Raw genomic sequence first — 17,966 nt, 5'->3', positions numbered from 1 at the left:
CTAAGGCTGGAAATAGCTAATAAGAACCTTGATAGTGCTGCTGCAAGTTTATTTTTTTATATATTCTTTTATACATATTTTTTTTAAATAATTATTTTTAATTATGTTTATTTTTTTATTATTATTATATTTTACATTTAAGTCTGTCACATCTGTGAATGTGGAATGTGTTTTGTTGGTTGATTGAAAAACAAGAGAACTTAAAAAAAAAAATGCTCCCAGACCTTACACATGTAGTTACACTTGCACACAGTACTGTCAAAATATAAATTATTCTCATTAAAGCTGCAATATGTAACTTTTTTGGGTGACCTAAATTCACAGAAATGTGTGTTATAGATCTGTCATTCTCAGAGAAGTAGTACTGCTAGATTTGGGGTTCTACACAGTCAAATGTAACAGATAACTACATTTTTAGTAAAGAACTGTACAAATGATACATTTGTGACATCAATATTTAAAAAATATCAAATACAGTAATATGAGATCTGTATGTAAAACATTTACATTTGACATTTTAGTCATTTAGAACATTCCATTCCAACTAAACATACCATTCCAGTATTTACATCAAATACAGGTATAAAAATATATTTGGTAATTTCGACACAAAATACATTTACAACTACATGCCTTCACAATAACAAGATTCTCAGTAACAGTAACAACAATTGTTTAACTTGCTATGACTGTGATATGTAGTTGTTAATCTACCTTAGTTACGTGCTGCATATCATTTTGCCCCACTGTAGTATCAATGCGCAAAATAGTACGCAGCATCATCTGGATATGTGTGCAACAAAAGTTAAACATTCGTCTTCTGCTACTATTACTGTCAAGCCGTCTACGCAGACAGTTTGACGCATACGTTCTATAAATCCAACGTATGCACCACACAGAACGCACAGCAAATGCCTCTGCAATGCAACGCTGCAAGGCAAACGCAGTGTTTCATTGGAAATGAATACAATTCTGGTGTACTAAAATGAAATAACGCTGTCGGTGTGATCGAAGCGTACTCTTTTTGAGCAGACGGCTGGCGCTGGCTGGCTGCTGCAACAGAGCATCAGATAGATGGGCTACACATACAGAGACAGAGGGACGCTGTATCGCTCGCTCGTATGCTTTTTCTGGTAAGATACATTCAGCCTCTTGCGAATTGAATAACTTATGAAACACAGAGATACGAAAGATATAAAATAATCTATTTGTTCTTTTTTTATTGTGCAACATTTTCAACCATAAATACACGCCTTTAAGCATCAGCAACATCCTCATGATTTTGTAACTACATTCCAAACACTTGCATTTTGCTCCAACGTGATACGCCCTTTAAAAGTTATTGGCCATTGGGTTGCCGTAGCTTCTCCTGTTACTTCTCTGATTTGTTCAGTGGACTTACTTTCATCCGTTAATCATACGTTAAATAATTTAAACGTGCCGTATGATTGGTCTAATTATATTATGCCCGCCTTCTCATATTTCGCGGGGCGCAGTTGGACCACAGGCACGTCTGTCAAGTTAGTCAAACCTCTATTTCCGGGTTTGAAAGTTGTTGCGAAACAGCGTCAATCGTTAAACAAATATATATTTTTAAATTTTGCACCACCATCTTCACTCGGTAATCAAACGGTAACGTCTTTGGAATGGATATAAGTCAATTAGCTAGTTAATGCCTTAGCTCATGAGTGCAGGTCTGTCACACGTGTCTGTATTACATGTGTTACGAACCGGCTCTGAGTTCGCAACAAAAGGGAGACAACGTGGAGACAAGGAGTATCAAAATATATATTTATTAACTAAAGTAACTAAATAATTAACAATGGCGTGTGTAATCAGTAGTGTAAGTGAGTGTTTTGCATACCTGAATGTAATAATGCAGGGTGTTGAAAGGTGCCAAAGCAAATAACCAAAAAGCCACAAAACTACACAACCAAAATCAACAAAGTGTCTGCATGGAGAGAGTCCCTCTTAATGACTGTGGAAGAGGTCTATTTATCCTGGGACCCATCCGGGCCCAGGTGCTTCCCATTTAGCTGACGACCCTTCCAACTCCGCCCACCGGCATCCTAATAAGGAAACAAGAACAAAGAGAGAGAATACGGCAGACAGTGGGAGGGTCGTCACACATGTCATGCTCACTGAATCATCTTTAATGATAAGCGAAGCTTAGAATACATGTATAGGTAGCTAGATTGTTTAAAATGTGCGTGTGTTTGTCTTTCCAGTGATGCTAGCTGAGGTGTTTCAGGTGCTGCGGGGAGCAGGGAAGGTTGGCCAAGCATTTGCCAACACACAAGGGGAGATGCTGAGGCTAATGGCCTGCAACTCCACGCTGGGCACTGGGGTCAAAGCTGCCCAGGAGGTGGTCGAGGGCGTGATGGGCACAGTCATGGGTGGTACTGCCATGGTATGTTCAAACGGGAGAGAAGGGGGGCCTTTCTGCACACATCAAATAGATATACGGATATTGGAGACATTATCACAGTTCAATGTCCTTTTCAGCTTTTAGGCTACATAAAGTGTTATAGTACTCTGCCAAATACAATTGAATGCACCATGGTGTATATTGCCTGGAGTGACATTGAATGAGGCACTGAATGTGACTTTTTCCATGTTCAGCAACAGTCCATCAAGGAGGATGTGTTCCCTGATGCTGAGGGATGGGAGGAAATGGATCCGGACGAGGCTGCTAAATGGGCGGTGGGCTCTGAATTCCCACCAGGCCTAGAGGCCACAGAGATGCCCAGCGGAGCGCCTCTCAGCCCAGCTGGGGGTCCAAGGGGAGCAGGCTGGCCTGGCCAAAGTGCCCGGTTCCTGCACATTGCCTTGACGCAATGGCACAGCAGGTTTTTCCATGACTCAGTAGTGGCCAGACTCACCCCAGATGACATCAAGAAGGCCAGGGAGTCCAAGCAGGCATTTGCCAGGCCTATTGTTAAGCAGAAGGTCAGTGGCATAGGCTTACCTCCTGATTGTCTTTGATCTCATGTGTGGGCTGTAACACTGACTGGGTTTTGGGTTGATATTGAGGTAGGTGTAAATCATGATGGGGCATTGGGGGGTTAAGTTGGTCTGTGCTATATTAGGAAATGCCCACAAGTTCTCAATAGGATTTAAGTCTGGTGAGGAAGGGGGGTCAGGTCATTATTCGGGCATCTTTGAGGCTCTTGCTGGCTAGTCAAGCAGTGGAGTACTTGGATGCATATGATGGAGCATTGTCCTCCATAAATATCCTGGCCTTCTTGAATGCTGAGGACTTCTTCTTCAAGCAGTGGTACAAGAAAGTATCTTCAAGAAACTGGCAGTAGGTTTGGGAGTTGAGTTTCAGTCCATATCAAAGTTTATTTGTCACGTGCGCTGAATACAACAACTAAATACTTACTTACATGCTCTAACCAATAGTGCACAAAAGGTATTAGGTGAACAATAGGTAAGTAAAGAAATAAAACGACAGTAAAAAGACAGGCTATATACAGTAGCGAGGCTATAAAAGTAGCAAGGCTTCATACAGACACAGGTTAGTCAGGCTGATTGAGGTAGTATGTACATATGGTTAAAGTAACTATGCATATATGATGAACAGAGTAGCAGTAGCGTAAAAGAGGGGTTGGCGGGTGGTGGGTGGGGGACACAATGCAGATAGCCCGGTTAGCCAATGTGTGGGAGCACTGGTTGGTCGGCTCAATTGAGGTAGTATGTACATGAATGTATAGTTAAGTGACAGAGAGTAGCAGCAGCGTAAAAAGAGGGGTTGGGGGGGGCACACAATGCAAATAGTTCGGGTAACCATTTGGTTACCTGTTCAGGAGTCTTATGGCTTGGGGGTAAAAACTGTTGAGAAGCCTTTTTGTCCTAGACTTGGCACTCCGGTACCGCTTGCCATGCGGTAGCAGAGAGAACAGTCTGTGGCTGGGGTCTTTGACAATTTTTAGGGCCTTCCTCTGACACCGCCTGGTGTAGAGGTCCTGGATGGCAGGCAGTTTAGCCCCAGTGATGTACTGGGCCGTACGCACTACCCTCTGTAGTGCCTCGCAGTCAGAGGCAGAGCAATTGCCATACCAGGCTGTGATGCAACCAGTCAGGATGCTCTCGATGTTGCAGCTGTAGAACCTTTTGAGGATCTCAGGACCCATGCCAAATCTTTTTAGGTTCCTGAGGGGGAATAGGCTTTGTTGTGCCCTCTTCACGACTGTCTTGGTGTGTTTGGACCATTCTAGTTTGTTGTTGATGTGGACACCAAGGAACTTGAAGTTCTCAACCTGCTCCACTACAGCCCCGTCGAGGTGTTTAGTCCCAGAATCCTTAGCTTAGTGATTAGCTTTGAGGGTACTATGGTGTTGAACGCTGAGCTGTAGTCAAGGAATAGCATTCTCACGTAAGTGTTCCTTTTGTCCAGGTGGGAAAGGGCAGTGTGGAGTGCAATAGAGATTGCATCATCTGTGGATCTGTTTGGGTGGTATGCAAATTGGAGTGGGTCTAGGGTTTCTGGGATAATGGTGTTGATGTGAGCAATGACCAACCTTTCAAAGCACTTCATGGCTACAGACGTGAGTGCTACGGGTCTGTAGTCATCACCCCGAAAAGGTTCAACTACCTCATCCTTAATGATAGCAGCCCATACCAGTACCCCTCCTCCACCTTGCTGGCGCCTGACTCGAAGTGGTGCACTGTGTCCATTACTGAACCATCCATCTGGTCCATCAAGAGTCACTCTCATTTCATCTGTTCATAAAACCTTTGAAAAATCTGTCTTCAGAAATTTCTTTGCCCAATCTTGACGCCTTAACTTGTGAATCTTATTCAGTGGTAGTCGTGTTTCAGCCTTGTAGACCTTGGCCATGTCTCTGAGCACTTGACACCTTGTACTTCTGGACACTCCAGGTAGGTTGCAGTTCTGGAATATGGTGGCACTGGGGGTCAATGGGTTCCTGGTAGCTTGAAGTCTTTTGCAGTTAATTTGCGCCCCAGTTGACTATTCGCAACAAAACGTTTGTCTGGTGGTCACGCCTCAATAGTTTAGCTATTTGAAGAGCGTTGCATCCGTTTGAAAGGCATTTTACAATTAGATTTTTTAGTGTCAGTTAAATCTCTTTTTTGGCCCATTTTTACCTGAGGCAATGAAGCTGTCTAATAATTATGCACACCTTAATATAAGGTGTTAACTTTTCACACACCCTCCCTCATTACACATACATATCACCTGAAAAATGATTAAATCCAATAAGCATTCAAGTTTATATGGTTTGTAGTTGAAAATGTGCATAGAAATAATAAGATCAGAATACTCACTTGCCTAATTGTGCACGCAGTATATATATTTTTTAACATGTGTTAATGTGCAGTGTTGTCCTTTGGTATGAGACTTGTTCTTTTTGCAGTAGCTCAAATTAGCAAATTTGATCGTTAAAACAATAACATTCTCATTTTTACAGCTTAGTGATCGTGCAAGAGAGAGGAAGGTCCCTTCCACGAGAATCAGCAGGCTGGTTAACTTCGGGGGTAAGCGTTTCACTGCAATTAATGTAAATCACCCCCAGATATTGAAGTTGTATTAGGTACACCTATAGGATTCTATTGCTAGAATGCCATACAACAGATGTCTAAGGAAACATGACCCAGCCAGCATGCAGCTATATTACAATCAATATTTCTAATATTCTTAAATCAACTATTATAGTCATGACATCATTGCACAGCCCTGTCCCTATGACCTTGAGTCAAGTATACCTCTGTATAATCACTTACACCAAGCTCTCTGTGACTCATCTTAAATGGTACATGTTACTGTGTATGATCGGTGTGTCTCAGAAGTGAATGCGTATAATGGTAGGCACACTTACCATAGTTCCTTATGTCTGCCTCCTTGGCAGGTCTGGCTGTCGGGCTGGGACTAGGTGCCATTGCAGAGGTGGCGAAGCAATCTATGGGAGCCAAGCGTGCAGGTAGGTTCCTCCATGCATCTCTGAAACAGACATGAGATGAAGAAGCTGCATGATAGGTGGCACTGGAGGTCGTACGATTGGCTGCCAGGCTGGACTGACTGAAGTTCCTCTCAATATGGCTTGGTTCACCCTTTGTATGTTATGATATACAGTGTTTCTCAAGAGTGTAGTTACTTCGGTCTTGCTCATGAATTCAGACTTTACTTTGTTTCACTCGCTCATTCACTCTGATTCTGTAATAAACTCCACCATGTCTTTCTCAGAGGGTGCCCTGTTGGACTCACCTCTCTTGTCTGAGGCCAATGCTGAGAGGATAGTGAACACCTTGTGCAAAGTCAGAGGGGCAGCCCTCAAAATAGGACAGATGCTCAGTATACAAGGTATAGTGATCTACCCTCCCCTCTGTCACCCACCACATTAACTTTGATTAAATTACTTGGAATACTTGTTAGATGCAGCATATCAGAGCAAAAACCAAGCCATGATGTTGAAGGAATTGTCCGTAGAGCTCCGAGACAGGATTGTGTCGAGGCACAGATCTGGGGAAGGTTACCCAAAAAATGTCTGCAGCATTGAAGTTCCAGAAGGACACAGTGGCCTCCATCATTATTAAATGGAAGAAGTTTGGAACCACCAAGACCGTTCCTAGAACTGACCACACGGCCAAACTGAGCAATATGGGGAGAAGCGCCTTGGTCAGGGAGGTGACCAAGAACCCGATGGTCACTCTGACAGAGCTCCTCTGTGGAGATGGGAAAACATTCCAGAAGGACAAACTTCTCTGCAGCACTCCATCAATCTGGCCTTTATGGTAGAATGGCCAGACGGAAGCCATTTCTCAGTAAAAGGCACATGACAGCCCGCTTGGAGTTTGCCAAAAGGCATCTAAAGGGCTCTCAGACCATGAGAAATAAGATTCTCTGGTCTGATGAACCCAAGATTGAACTCTTTGGCCTGAATGTCAAGCATCACATCTGGAGGAAACCTGGCACCATCCCTACAGTGAATCACTTTCGTGTTTTTGACGTAAAATGGTTTTGTTGTACTGTATGAATGTTTCTAGTTTTGTTTTATGTTGTGTTAGTGTATGTAAGTTGTTTTGTCTGAAACGTTCCCTCTGCTGCTGTTGGACCAGGTCTCTCTTGGAAAAGAAATGTTATCTCAATGAGAAAAACCTGTAGAAATGAAGGTCAAAAAATGGTGGTGGCAGCATCATGCTGTGGGGATGTTTTTCAGCGGCAGGGACTGGGAGACTAGTCAGGATTGAGGAAAAGCTGAACGGCGCAAAGTACAGAGAGATCCTTGATGAAAACCTGCTCCAGAGTGCTCAGGACCTCAGACTGGGGAAAAGGTTCATCTTCCAACAGGACAAAGACCCTAAGCACACAGCCAAGACAACACAGGAGTGGCTTTGGGGCAAGTCTCGAAATGTCCTTGAGTGGCCCAGCCAGAACCCAGACTTGAACCCGATCAAACATCTCTGGGAGAGACCTGAAAATAGCTGTGCAGCGACGCTCTCTATTCCAACCTGACAGAGCTTTAGAGGATCTGCAGAGAATGGGAGAAACTCCAAGCTTGCAGCGTCATACCCAAGAAGACTCAAGGCTGTAATCACAGCCAAAGGTTCTTCAACAATGTACTGAGTCTGATTACTTATGCAAATGTGATATTTCCATTTTTAATACATTTGCAAAAATTTCTAAACTTGTTTTTACATTGTCATTGTGTGTAGATTCAGGGAGAAAAAAGCCCCAATACATTATAGAATAAGGCTGCAACTTAACAATGTGGAAAAAGTCAAGGGGTCTGAATATTTAGATGGATGGTTCTGTCGACTGTGGGACCTTATATAGACAGGTGTGTGCCTTTTCAAATCATGTCCAATCAATTGAATTTACCACAGGTGGACTCCAATCAAGTTGTAGAAACATCTCAAGGATGATCAATGAAACAGGATGCACCTGAGCTCAATTTTAAGTCTCATAGCAAAGGGTCTGAATACTTAGGTCATTAAGGCATTTCTGTTTTTTATTTTGAATTCATTTGTTAATTTTTTCTTTTTTTTTCTTCACTTTGTCAATATAGTATTGTGTGTAGATTGATGAGGAACAAATCAATATTTAATCAATTTCAGAATATGGCTGTAACGTAACAAAATGTGGAAAAAGTCAAGGGGTCTGAATATTTTCTGAATGCGCTGTATACTAGGTCAATTTAACACGTGTTGTGTTCTTCCCGGTAGATAACTCCTTCATAAACCCCCAGCTACAGAAGATCTTTGAGCGGGTCCGACAGAGTGCGGACTTCATGCCCGCCTGGCAGATGAATGTGCGTCATGCATACACTGAAATATCTTCTTAAACTTCAGTTATTGTATAGTACAGATAGACATTCCATATATTTGACTTTCCACTACTATGACTGTTTTACTATGACTGTTTGCAAGTCATTTTGGAATTGAATTGGACTTCTAGACTGATGTCCCCTCTGCTGTGTATGTCACTGCAGAAAGTTCTGGAGGAGGAGCTAGGTGCAGGCTGGAGGAAGCAGCTGTTGTCGTTTGAGGACAAGCCTTTCGCCGCCGCCTCAATTGGCCAGGTGCATCACGGGATGCTGCAAGACGGCAGGGAGGTCGCCATGAAGATCCAGGTGAGGGATGCCATAAATATCCTTTGACATCCAAAGGGAACCAGCCTCCAATGCCAGGTTCAGTAGTATAGTAATGGTAGCAATAGTAATGGTATCAGTCACTGACCCATGAATAGAGGAGGTTTAATTTGTCATTGTAAAGTCTTTGGATGAAGAAAAAAAAAAACAACCTACTTAACATCCCAACCCCTAGTTAGTGGTTGGGTGTGTTTTTATTTTAACACTAACTTGTAAAAAAGGTTCTTGTTCTGGTGAAGAGATTCTCGCTGTGTTTTGTCATGGGAGCTCTAAGATTAGATTCTTGATATTCTCAGACAGTCTTTGATCTTTACTCATGTAATTCTGTTCTCACTCTCTCTCTCTCTCTCCCTCCATTGCAGTACCCAGGAGTAGCTGAGAGCATCCACAGTGACATCAACAACCTGATGTCTGTGCTGAAGATGAGCCTTGTTCTACCAGAGGGTAAGGGTTCAGAAATCTAAACCTATTGTAATAATGATGATGATGATGATAAGAAGAATGTATTCAACTTGTATAGCGCTTTTCATTACAAAAATGATCTCAACGCTTAAATAATAATTGGTCCTCTGTATTGAATGCTTTGTAGTGAGAGTCCCAAGTGCTTGGGAAAATGCCCTGAGGCTGCCCAACTTATATTGACATTATTTTCTCGCAGGCTTGTTTGCAGACAGTAGTCTAGAGGTCCTTCAAAGAGAGCTGGCGTGGGAGTGTGACTACAAGAGAGAGGCGGAGAGTGCCAAGCATTTTAAGTAAGCCCTACACCTCTGAGTCTGTCATAAAGCATGAAGTCTCTTCAGAAGGACTGATCATTAACTTGAATAGCCTGTAGTAGTCCTCTTAGTGTATCCAAATGTTACTATACCGTGACTATAAATTAAATACCACTTAAAATACCACTTTCCACAGTATTGGAGATGCTGGCCCTCATTTTATTTTCTAGATTTATTTAGTTTAGTTCCTATCAAGATGATACTCTCTCTAATGCACTGTGAATCTGATGGTAGTCCACTTTGTGTGCCTGTTGTATAGTGATTCATAGTAATGTACCAGTTTAGTCCTGTTGAGCAGATGATTGATTTATGTCTGCCTCAGGTCACTTTTGGCAGATGACCCATTTTTCCACGTGCCATTTGTGGTGGACGAGCTCTCAGGAAGGAGGGTTCTGGCCATGGAGCTGGTGTCAGGGGTACCGCTGGACAGCTGTGTAGATCTGGATCAGGAGACAAGGAACCAGGTAAGAGCTGACCTCTGATCTCCAGCCAGGAGAATAAACATTGGGTGAATGTGATGAATGGTCTTTTTCCTGGTAGCGCTGTGGGATGATGTTGTGGCCACATTATTACCTACCCTTAGTCTAACTCGGTGACTGGTTGACTGACCGGAGACCTTTTTGTAGCTATGACTGCCCTTAACCCAGCTTTCCCAAGGCGTGCACGTTTTGGTTTTTGCCCTAACACTACACAGCTGATTCATATTATCCAACGTTGATGATTATTTGAATTAGCTGGGTAGTGCTAGGGCAAAAACCAAAACGGGCACGCTTTGGGGTCCTGAAGACTGGGTTTGGGGAAACTCTGCCTTAATAGATATGTTGCTATACTATGACTCTGCAGACCAGCTGTGTACTATGACTGCAGACCAGCTGTATAATGTGCTCTTCTCAGTTGTCATTGATTTGAAGAAATTAGGCATTACCCCCAAAACCCTTTTGAAGCAATGAATCACATATGCCATTGTCTCTACAGTAGAGGAATCATGTATATTTATTAGATGGATCTAGTGATTTGTAGCATCTGGTTTAAAATGGCTCCAGGTTCTTACTTTGTAAACAGACAATGTTTCACTCATGATTCAGCACCTGTGGCATTGGGATGAAATGGAAACCACAGAAAACTGAGAGGATTATTAAGGATCGGACCCTTTTTTTCCAATTTTCCCCTAAAATGACTTACCCAAATCTAACTGCCTGTAGCTCTGGACCTGAAGCAAGGATATGGATATTCTTGATACCATTTGAAAGGAAACATTTTGAAGTTTGTGGAAATTAATGTAGGAGAATATAGCACATTAGATCTGGTAAAAGATAATACAAAGAGAAAAAACATGCGTTTTTTATTTTTTCATATTTGAAATGCAAGGGAAAGGCCACAATGTATTATTCCAGCTTAGGCGCAATTTTGATTTTGGCCACTTGATGGCAGCAGTGTAAAGTTTTAGACTGATCCAATGAACCATTGCGTTTAAGTTCAAAATGTTGTATCAAGTCTGCCCAAATGTGCCAGATAGGTTTATGAATACATTTTCTAGTTCATAACTGTGCACTCTCCTCAAACAATAGCATGGTATTCTTTCACTGTAATAGCTACTGTAAATTGGACAGTGCAGTTTGATAAAAAATCATGTAATCTTTCTTCCCATATCAGAGATGTCTATGTCCTGGGAAATGTTCTTGTTACTTACAACCACATGCTAATCACATTAGCTCAAATGTCCCGTGGGGGGGGACACTGATCCTGTAGAAGTTAAAAGGATGCTCTAAAACCACATTTCTGATGCAACACTATGCACATGGGCCATTTGACCAGCAGAGGGCCGTAACCCGAGTTGAGTGGTGACACTATCGCTCACTATGTAAGGTTGTGCCCCCCCCCCCCCCCCCCCCCAGATCTGCTTCAACATCCTACAGCTGTGTCTGAGAGAGCTCTTTGAGGACCCCAACTGGGCCAACTTCTTTTACAACGCTGAACAGAACAAGGTGAGAGGATGAGTGAGCCTGTGACAAGATGCTGGGGACGTCCCATATGGCATCCTATTCTCTATATAGTGTGCTACTTTTGACCAGAGCCCACAGGGTGCACAGATTATGTAGGGAATAGGGTGCCATTTGGGAATCAGAGCTTTGTCGTTCATCAATACCATGACTCTGACCTTCAAGCTAGTTTTTGTATGAATTAGCTTTATAACGAATTTATAACAGCATACATGTACAAAAAAAGTAACATTCATTTTCATGAGAACATACCACTTTATTCCCCGCGTTTATGAACATGTACGGTGGCGATTGTTGTTTTGGTGGGGATGTGACGTAGTTTAACCTCTGCCCACTGTGTCTCCAGATTATTCTGTTGGATTTCGGTGCGTGCCGGGATTACCCTGAGGCCTTCACAGATGATTACGTACAGGTAAATTAACCTCAGTCGTGTGCATTAACACCAAACGGAGGAAAATGGACTGAAACGGACAGACTACCTGGACACATTTTTGCTACGGTGTGCCCTAACAATTAGTGCATTCAGAAAGAATTTAGACCCCTTGACCTTTTCCAAATGTTGTTACGTTACAGGCTTATTCTAAAATAGATGAAAATAAAAATACTCATCAGTCTACACACAATACCCCATAATGACAAAGCAAAAACGGGGTTTTAGAAATGTTCTTCTAATAAAAACTGGAAATATCCCATTTACAAAGACCCTTTACTCAGTACTTTGTTGAAGCAGTGATTACAGCCTCGAGTCTTCTTGGGTATGACGCTACAGTCTTTGCACACCTGTATTTGGGGAGTTTCTCCCATTCTTCTCTGCAGATCCTCTCAAGCTCTGTCAGGTTGGATGGGGAGCGTCGCGGCACAGCTATTTTCACGTCTCTCCAGAGATGTTCGATCAGGTTCAAGTCCGGGCTCTGGCTGGGTGACTGAAGCCACTCCTGCATTGTCTTGGCTGTGTGCTTAGGGTTGTTGTCCTGTTGGAAGGTGAACGTTTGCCCCAGTCTGAGGTCTTGAGCTCCCTGGAGCAGGTTTTCATCAAGGATCTCTCCTTTGCTCCATTCATCTTTGCCTCTGCTGACTAGTCTCTCAGTCCCTGCCGCTGAAAAACATTCCCACAGCTTGATGCTGCCAACACCATGCTTCACCGTAGGGATGGTGTCAGGTTTCCTCCAGAAGTGACGCTTGGCATTCAGCCCAAAGAGTTCAATTTTGGTTTTATCAGACCAGAGAATCTTGTTTCTCATGGTCTGAGAGTCCTTTAGGTGCCTTTTGGCAAACTCCAAGTGGGCTGTCATGTGCCTTTTACTGAGGAGTGGCTTCCGTCTGGCCACTCTACCATAAAGGCCTGATTGGTGCTGCAGAGATGGTTGTCCTTCTGGAAGGTTCTCTCATCTTCACAGAGGCCCTCTGGAGCTCTGTAAGCGTGACCATCGGGTTCTTGGTCACCTCCCTGACCAAGGCCCTTCTCCCCTGATTGCTCAGTTTGGCCGGGCGGCCAGCTCTAGGAAGAGTCTCTTGGTGGTTCCAAACTTCTTCCATTTAAGAATGATGGAGTCCACTGTGTTCTTGGGAACCTTCAATGCTGCATACATTCTTTTGGTACCCTTCCTCAGATCTGTGCCTCGATACAATCCTGTCTCGGAGCTCTATTGACAATTACTTCAACCTCATGGCTTGGTTTTTACTCTGACATGCACTGTCAACTGTGGGACCTTTATATAGACGTGTGTGTGCCTTTCCAAATGGTATACAATCAATTGAATTTACCACAGGTAGAATCTAATCATGGCTTTGAGTTTGTTCTCTGTAACCTTTTTGATATGGTAAGTTGGTCTGTCTGTGTCCAGGTGGTGCACGCAGCCTCCATTGGCGATAGGGAGACTGTACTGGAGAAATCCAAGGACCTTAAGTTCCTCACAGGGTTTGAGGCCAAGGTAAGAGGGTATTTATGTGCAGTGGTAACTATGGTATCATGAAGCGCATACATTTTTGATGTGTGGTTTGGGGTATATACGTTGCAATGTACTGTTCTATACTTTTGAGTTAGTAAACAAAGGGACATAAAGTAATATTATAAGCCATAAAGGTGCATACATGGTTATAACACGTAATAAAGCGTTATACATGCAGAGTGTTACCGAGTTGTTGTGTTGAAATGCCCTCTCTCCCCAGGCGTTCCAGGACGCCCACGTGGAGGCTGTGATGATTCTGGGCGAGGCCTTCGCCAACTCTCACCCCTTTGACTTTGGCACCCAGAGCACCACGCAGCGGATCCAGAGTCTGATCCCCGTCATGCTGCGTCACCGCCTCACCCCGCCCCCGGAGGAGACCTACTCCCTGCACCGCAAGATGGCCGGCTCCTTCCTCATCTGCTCCAAGCTTGGCGCCAAAATCGCCTGCAAGGACATGTTCCTGGACATCTACAACTCCTACCAACAGCGGCGGCTGGAGAAGGCTGCCCAAATTCAGGTCTAGATAGGGTCAAAGGTCATTACTAGTGGTCACCCTCTCAGACTGCACCCTAGTGGGCAGAACTGACAGTCCAACTCCCATGGCTTTGTACTATGTTTATTTAAGATATAGTAACTGCACTACATGGATGATCCACAGACTCCCAGCACTTTGACTCTGTCAGTGACTTGATGCCACTCCAAAACTGAGTGAGGTGGTCTGGCAGTAAGGAGTGGGAGGCAGAGCGTCTGCTTGTATAAAAGAACACAGAAAGAAACTCTAGCATTTGTGTGATTTGAATCACTTGAGATTAGTGTTAATAATAATTGTTTAAAGGTATGGTCCAACTTGATGTACATATAATTGATTTGAGCTGTGTCTCTGTTAAGGGAAAAGGTAATATGTTTTGAGTGTTGGATTGTGTTTTTGATGTGCCCTGGTCCAATGGTTTCCATCGAACTGTCATTTTTAATGTAAATGCCACAAACATCGTATTTGTTTCTGAAAATGGCAGTGTTTGTCCTCAAAGCCATTTTTACACTGAAAGTGAAGTGGATGTTATTATACACAGTACAAAGATTGCAATAATATTTGAAAGAGCAATCTTCAACAGGTATAATTTTGGCTAAAAACAATGTGGGGAATATTTAATGCTGGAAAATAACTTCTATACAAGGCTTATTTCACTGCCTTTGGTTGCAGTATTGAGCTGCCTTGTGCATGTATTTCCACAGCATGTTGATGAGCATTGTTCTACGTATTTTAAAGGACTGTTTGATGGAAACCCTAATGTCCTTGAAAACAGTATGATAAAATAGTCCAGCTAGATGACGTCGTCTGTAAAAAAAACATCTGCATAAATGTGTGCGTTAATGTTCTGTTCCATGCACTTTGGGACCGTACTCCACCTCCGTAAGACATAATCAATGATTATTCTGTGGGTTTCCATCCTTGCAATTAACAGTTGACTAAAAGGGAGACCTATTGCCACGCGATAGCTATTTAAATTGGGTTAAATTCAGAACAAAACGGGCTGAAATGTGAAGGATAACCTCCTTTTCTCCAATAAGAAATGCTAATTTTGTTGCAAAAGGTTTTGCTATGGTATACACTAATGAATATACGCCTGTATTAGCAGGCGCCTGCTAGTAATGAGGTGATTTACCAGCTCAGATAACACAAAAACATACCTTAAACATGTTTACTCTGATGTTTAAGAGATGGGGCAGGGAATGGAACATCGACTAAATGGCCCATCTTTACTGTATATTCTGCTAAACTCTCTGATGTACACAAGGTGAAGCACTGTAAGGTGCATACGGAGAAGATGGTTTACTGGTGTGAGCCCTAGCTGTTGGATTTCCTTCTTCACTCCCCGTGAGTTATTTACTGTTTATGTCTCTGGACTGAAATAGAGGAGACCTTCCAGGGTCCACATACAGAACATCATGATAATAGCTCTTTCCATTCTAATGCTATTTCCTCCACAATAATCTAATGGACAGTTAGCCATTATATTCCATCACCTCTGGCCCATCTACCTTGTCCTTGTACCAGACATACAGTGGCAAGAAAAATTATGTGAACCTTTTGGAATGATCTGGATTTCTGCTTAAATTGGTCATACAATTTTGATCTGATCTTCATCTAAGTCACAACAATAGACAGTCTGCTTAAACTAATAACACACAAACAATTCTACATTTTCATGTCTTTATTGAACACACCATGTAAACATTCACAGTGCAGGGTGGGAAAAGTATGTGAACCCTTGGATGTAATAACTGGTTGACCCTCCTTTGGACGTAATAACCTCAACCAAACATGTTCTGTAGTTGCGGATCAGACCTGCACAACGGTCAGGAGGAATTTTGGACCATTCCTCTTTACAAAACTGTTTTCAGTTCTGCAATATTCTTGTGATGTCTGGTGTGAACCGCTCTCTTGAGGTCATGCCACTGCATCTCAATCGGGTTGAGGTTAGGACTCTGACTGGGCCACTCCAGAAGGTGTATTTTTTTCTGTTGAAGCCATTCTGTTGTTGATTTACTTCTGTGTTTTGGGTCGTTGTCCCGTTGCATCACACAACTTCTGTTGATCTTCAATTGGCGGACAAATAGCCTTACATTCTCCTGCAAAAAGTCTTGATAAACTTGGGAATTCATTTTTCTGTCGACGATAGCAAGTTGTCCAGGCCCTGAGGCAGCAAATCAGACCCAAACCATGATGCTCCCTTCACCATACATTACAGTTGGGATGAGGTTTTGATGTTGGTGTGCTGTGCCTTTTTTTTCTCCACACATAATGTGTGTTCCTTCCAAACAACTGAACTATAGTTTAATCTGTCCACAGAATATTTTGCACATCGAGGTGCTCTTTTGCAAACTTGAGACGTGCAGCAAGGTTTTTTTTGGACACTTCTTCCGTGGTGTCCTCCCATGAACACCATTCTTGTTTAGTGTTTTACGTATCGTAGACTCGTCAACAGAGATGTTAGCATTTTCCAGAGATTTCTGTAAGTCTTTAGTTGACACTGTAGGATTCTTCTAAACCTCATTTAGCATTCTGCGCTGTGCTCTTGCAGTCATCTTTGCAGCACGCCACTCCTAGGGAGAGTAGCAACAGCGCTGAACTTTCTCCATTTATTGACCGTTTGTCTTTATTGACAGGCTGATGAACATCAAGGCTGAACATCAAGGCTTTTAGAGATACTTTTGTAACCCTTTCCAGCTTTATGCAAGTCAACAATTCTTAATCTTAGGTCTTCTGAGATCTCTTTTGTTTAAGGCATGGTTCACATCAGACAATGCTTCTTGTGAATAGAAAACTCAAATGTAGTGTTTTGTATCGAGCAGGGCAACTCGAACCAACAACCCCAATCTCGTCTCATTGATTGGACTCCAGGTTAGCTGACTCCTAACTCCAGTTAGCTTTTGGAGAAGTCATTATTCTAGGGGTTCACATACTTTTTCTAACCTACACTGTGAATGTTTAAATTATGTATTCAATATAGACAAGAAAAACACAATACTTTGCGTGTTATTAGTTTAAGCACACTATGTTTGTCTATTGTTGTGACTTAGATGAAGATCAAATTTTATGACCAATTTATGCATCAATCCAGGTAATTCCGAAGGGTTCACATACTTTTTCTTGCCACTGTACCTCTGATTGTCAAGGTAGAATATTGACTAAGTAGGCTATTACTGTCAAACCTAGAAGCTATCAATAATGAAAACCTTAACTATTATCTGTATGAGAAGAGGAGTGCTGCGCTGCAGTCCTGTAGTCACAAGCTTTAAGTTACACAATTATGCATGTAGGGCCAAACGAGTATGAATGTTAGTATTAATTGCCACTTCTAAGCAGTGGTGTAAAGTACTTAAGTAGTACTTTAAAGTATTTTTACTTAAGTTGTTTTTGGGGGCGTCTGTACTTTACTATTTATGTTTTTTAGTACTTTTACTTCACTACATTCCTAAAGAAAATGTTATTTTTACTCCATACATTTTCCCTGACACCCAAAAGTACTAGTTACAATTTGAATGCTTAGCAGTACAGGGGAAAAGGTCAAATTCACATACTTATCAAGAGAACGTCCCTGGTCATCCCTACTGCCTCTGATCTGATGGACTCACTAAACATAAATGCTTCCTTTGTAAATTGTGTCTGAGGGTTGGATTGTGCCCCTGGCTGTCAGAAAAGTAATAAAAAAGGAAATTGTCCAGTCTGGTTGGCTAAATATGAGTAATGTGATGTATAGCTTTTTTGAGTACTTTTTCCACAACTGTACTTAATTACATTTAAAATTGGATACTTTTAGACTTTTACTCAAGTAGTATTTTACTGGGTTGCTTTCACTTTTACGTGAGTCATTTTATATTAAGATATCTTTACTTTTACTCAAGTATGACAATGTAGTACATTTTCCACCTCTGCTTCTAAGGACATTTATCAAATAAGATGTAATAACTGGCACATACACTGGGAAAGGAAAGGCTCAGTGATGTTGTAGTTTTGTGTAATGGAAAGTTGGATTGCAATGGTGCTAATAATGACCAGCTGGTTTTCGTTTATATCGGCACGAAAATGGACATTTTGGCCCTAAATCACACATTTTATTAGGCACCATT

General features: G+C 42.3%; 1 protein-coding gene across 2 annotated transcripts; it reads left to right on the top strand.

The window, feature by feature from the left end:
* The first annotated feature begins 764 nt into the window (after positions 1–764).
* On the top strand, positions 765–17,563 carry LOC106580831 (atypical kinase COQ8B, mitochondrial-like). Of its 2 annotated transcripts, none has more exons than XM_014162300.3 (15): positions 765–1,133; positions 2,229–2,410; positions 2,623–2,949; positions 5,436–5,502; positions 5,874–5,945; positions 6,209–6,325; positions 8,188–8,273; positions 8,454–8,594; positions 8,975–9,056; positions 9,271–9,364; positions 9,708–9,849; positions 11,281–11,370; positions 11,732–11,797; positions 13,230–13,316; positions 13,555–17,563. In XM_014162300.3, exons 2-15 carry the CDS (start codon positions 2,231–2,233, stop codon positions 13,855–13,857), a joined length of 1,854 nt encoding a protein of 617 aa, XP_014017775.1. In that variant the 5' UTR covers positions 765–1,133; positions 2,229–2,230; the 3' UTR covers positions 13,858–17,563. The 2 variants fall into 2 exon arrangements, with proteins under 2 accessions (XP_014017775.1, XP_014017774.1); XM_014162299.3 differs by lacking the exon at positions 765–1,133 and adding an exon at positions 1,542–1,632.
* Positions 17,564–17,966: the final 403 nt, after the last annotated feature.

The sequence above is a fragment of the Salmo salar genome, chromosome 20 (assembly GCF_965601325.2).
Source record: "Salmo salar chromosome 20, fSalSal1, whole genome shotgun sequence".
In the NCBI taxonomy this organism is placed as follows: Eukaryota; Metazoa; Chordata; class Actinopteri; order Salmoniformes; family Salmonidae; genus Salmo; species Salmo salar.
The sequence above is the reverse complement of the archived record's forward strand: the minus strand, read 5'-3'. Positions and strand labels throughout refer to the sequence as shown.

Excerpts from the sequence above, each read along its gene's own strand:
- LOC106580831 (XM_014162300.3), top strand. The coding sequence starts at position 2,231 with ATGCTAGCTGAGGTGTTTCAGGTGCTGCGGGGAGCAGGGAAGGTTGGC. Across the intron at positions 6,326-8,187 it reads ACAGATGCTCAGTATACAAG|ATAACTCCTTCATAAACCCC; the intron begins GTATAGTGATCT and ends TCTTCCCGGTAG. Across the intron at positions 11,798-13,229 it reads TCACAGATGATTACGTACAG|GTGGTGCACGCAGCCTCCAT; the intron begins GTAAATTAACCT and ends GTCTGTGTCCAG.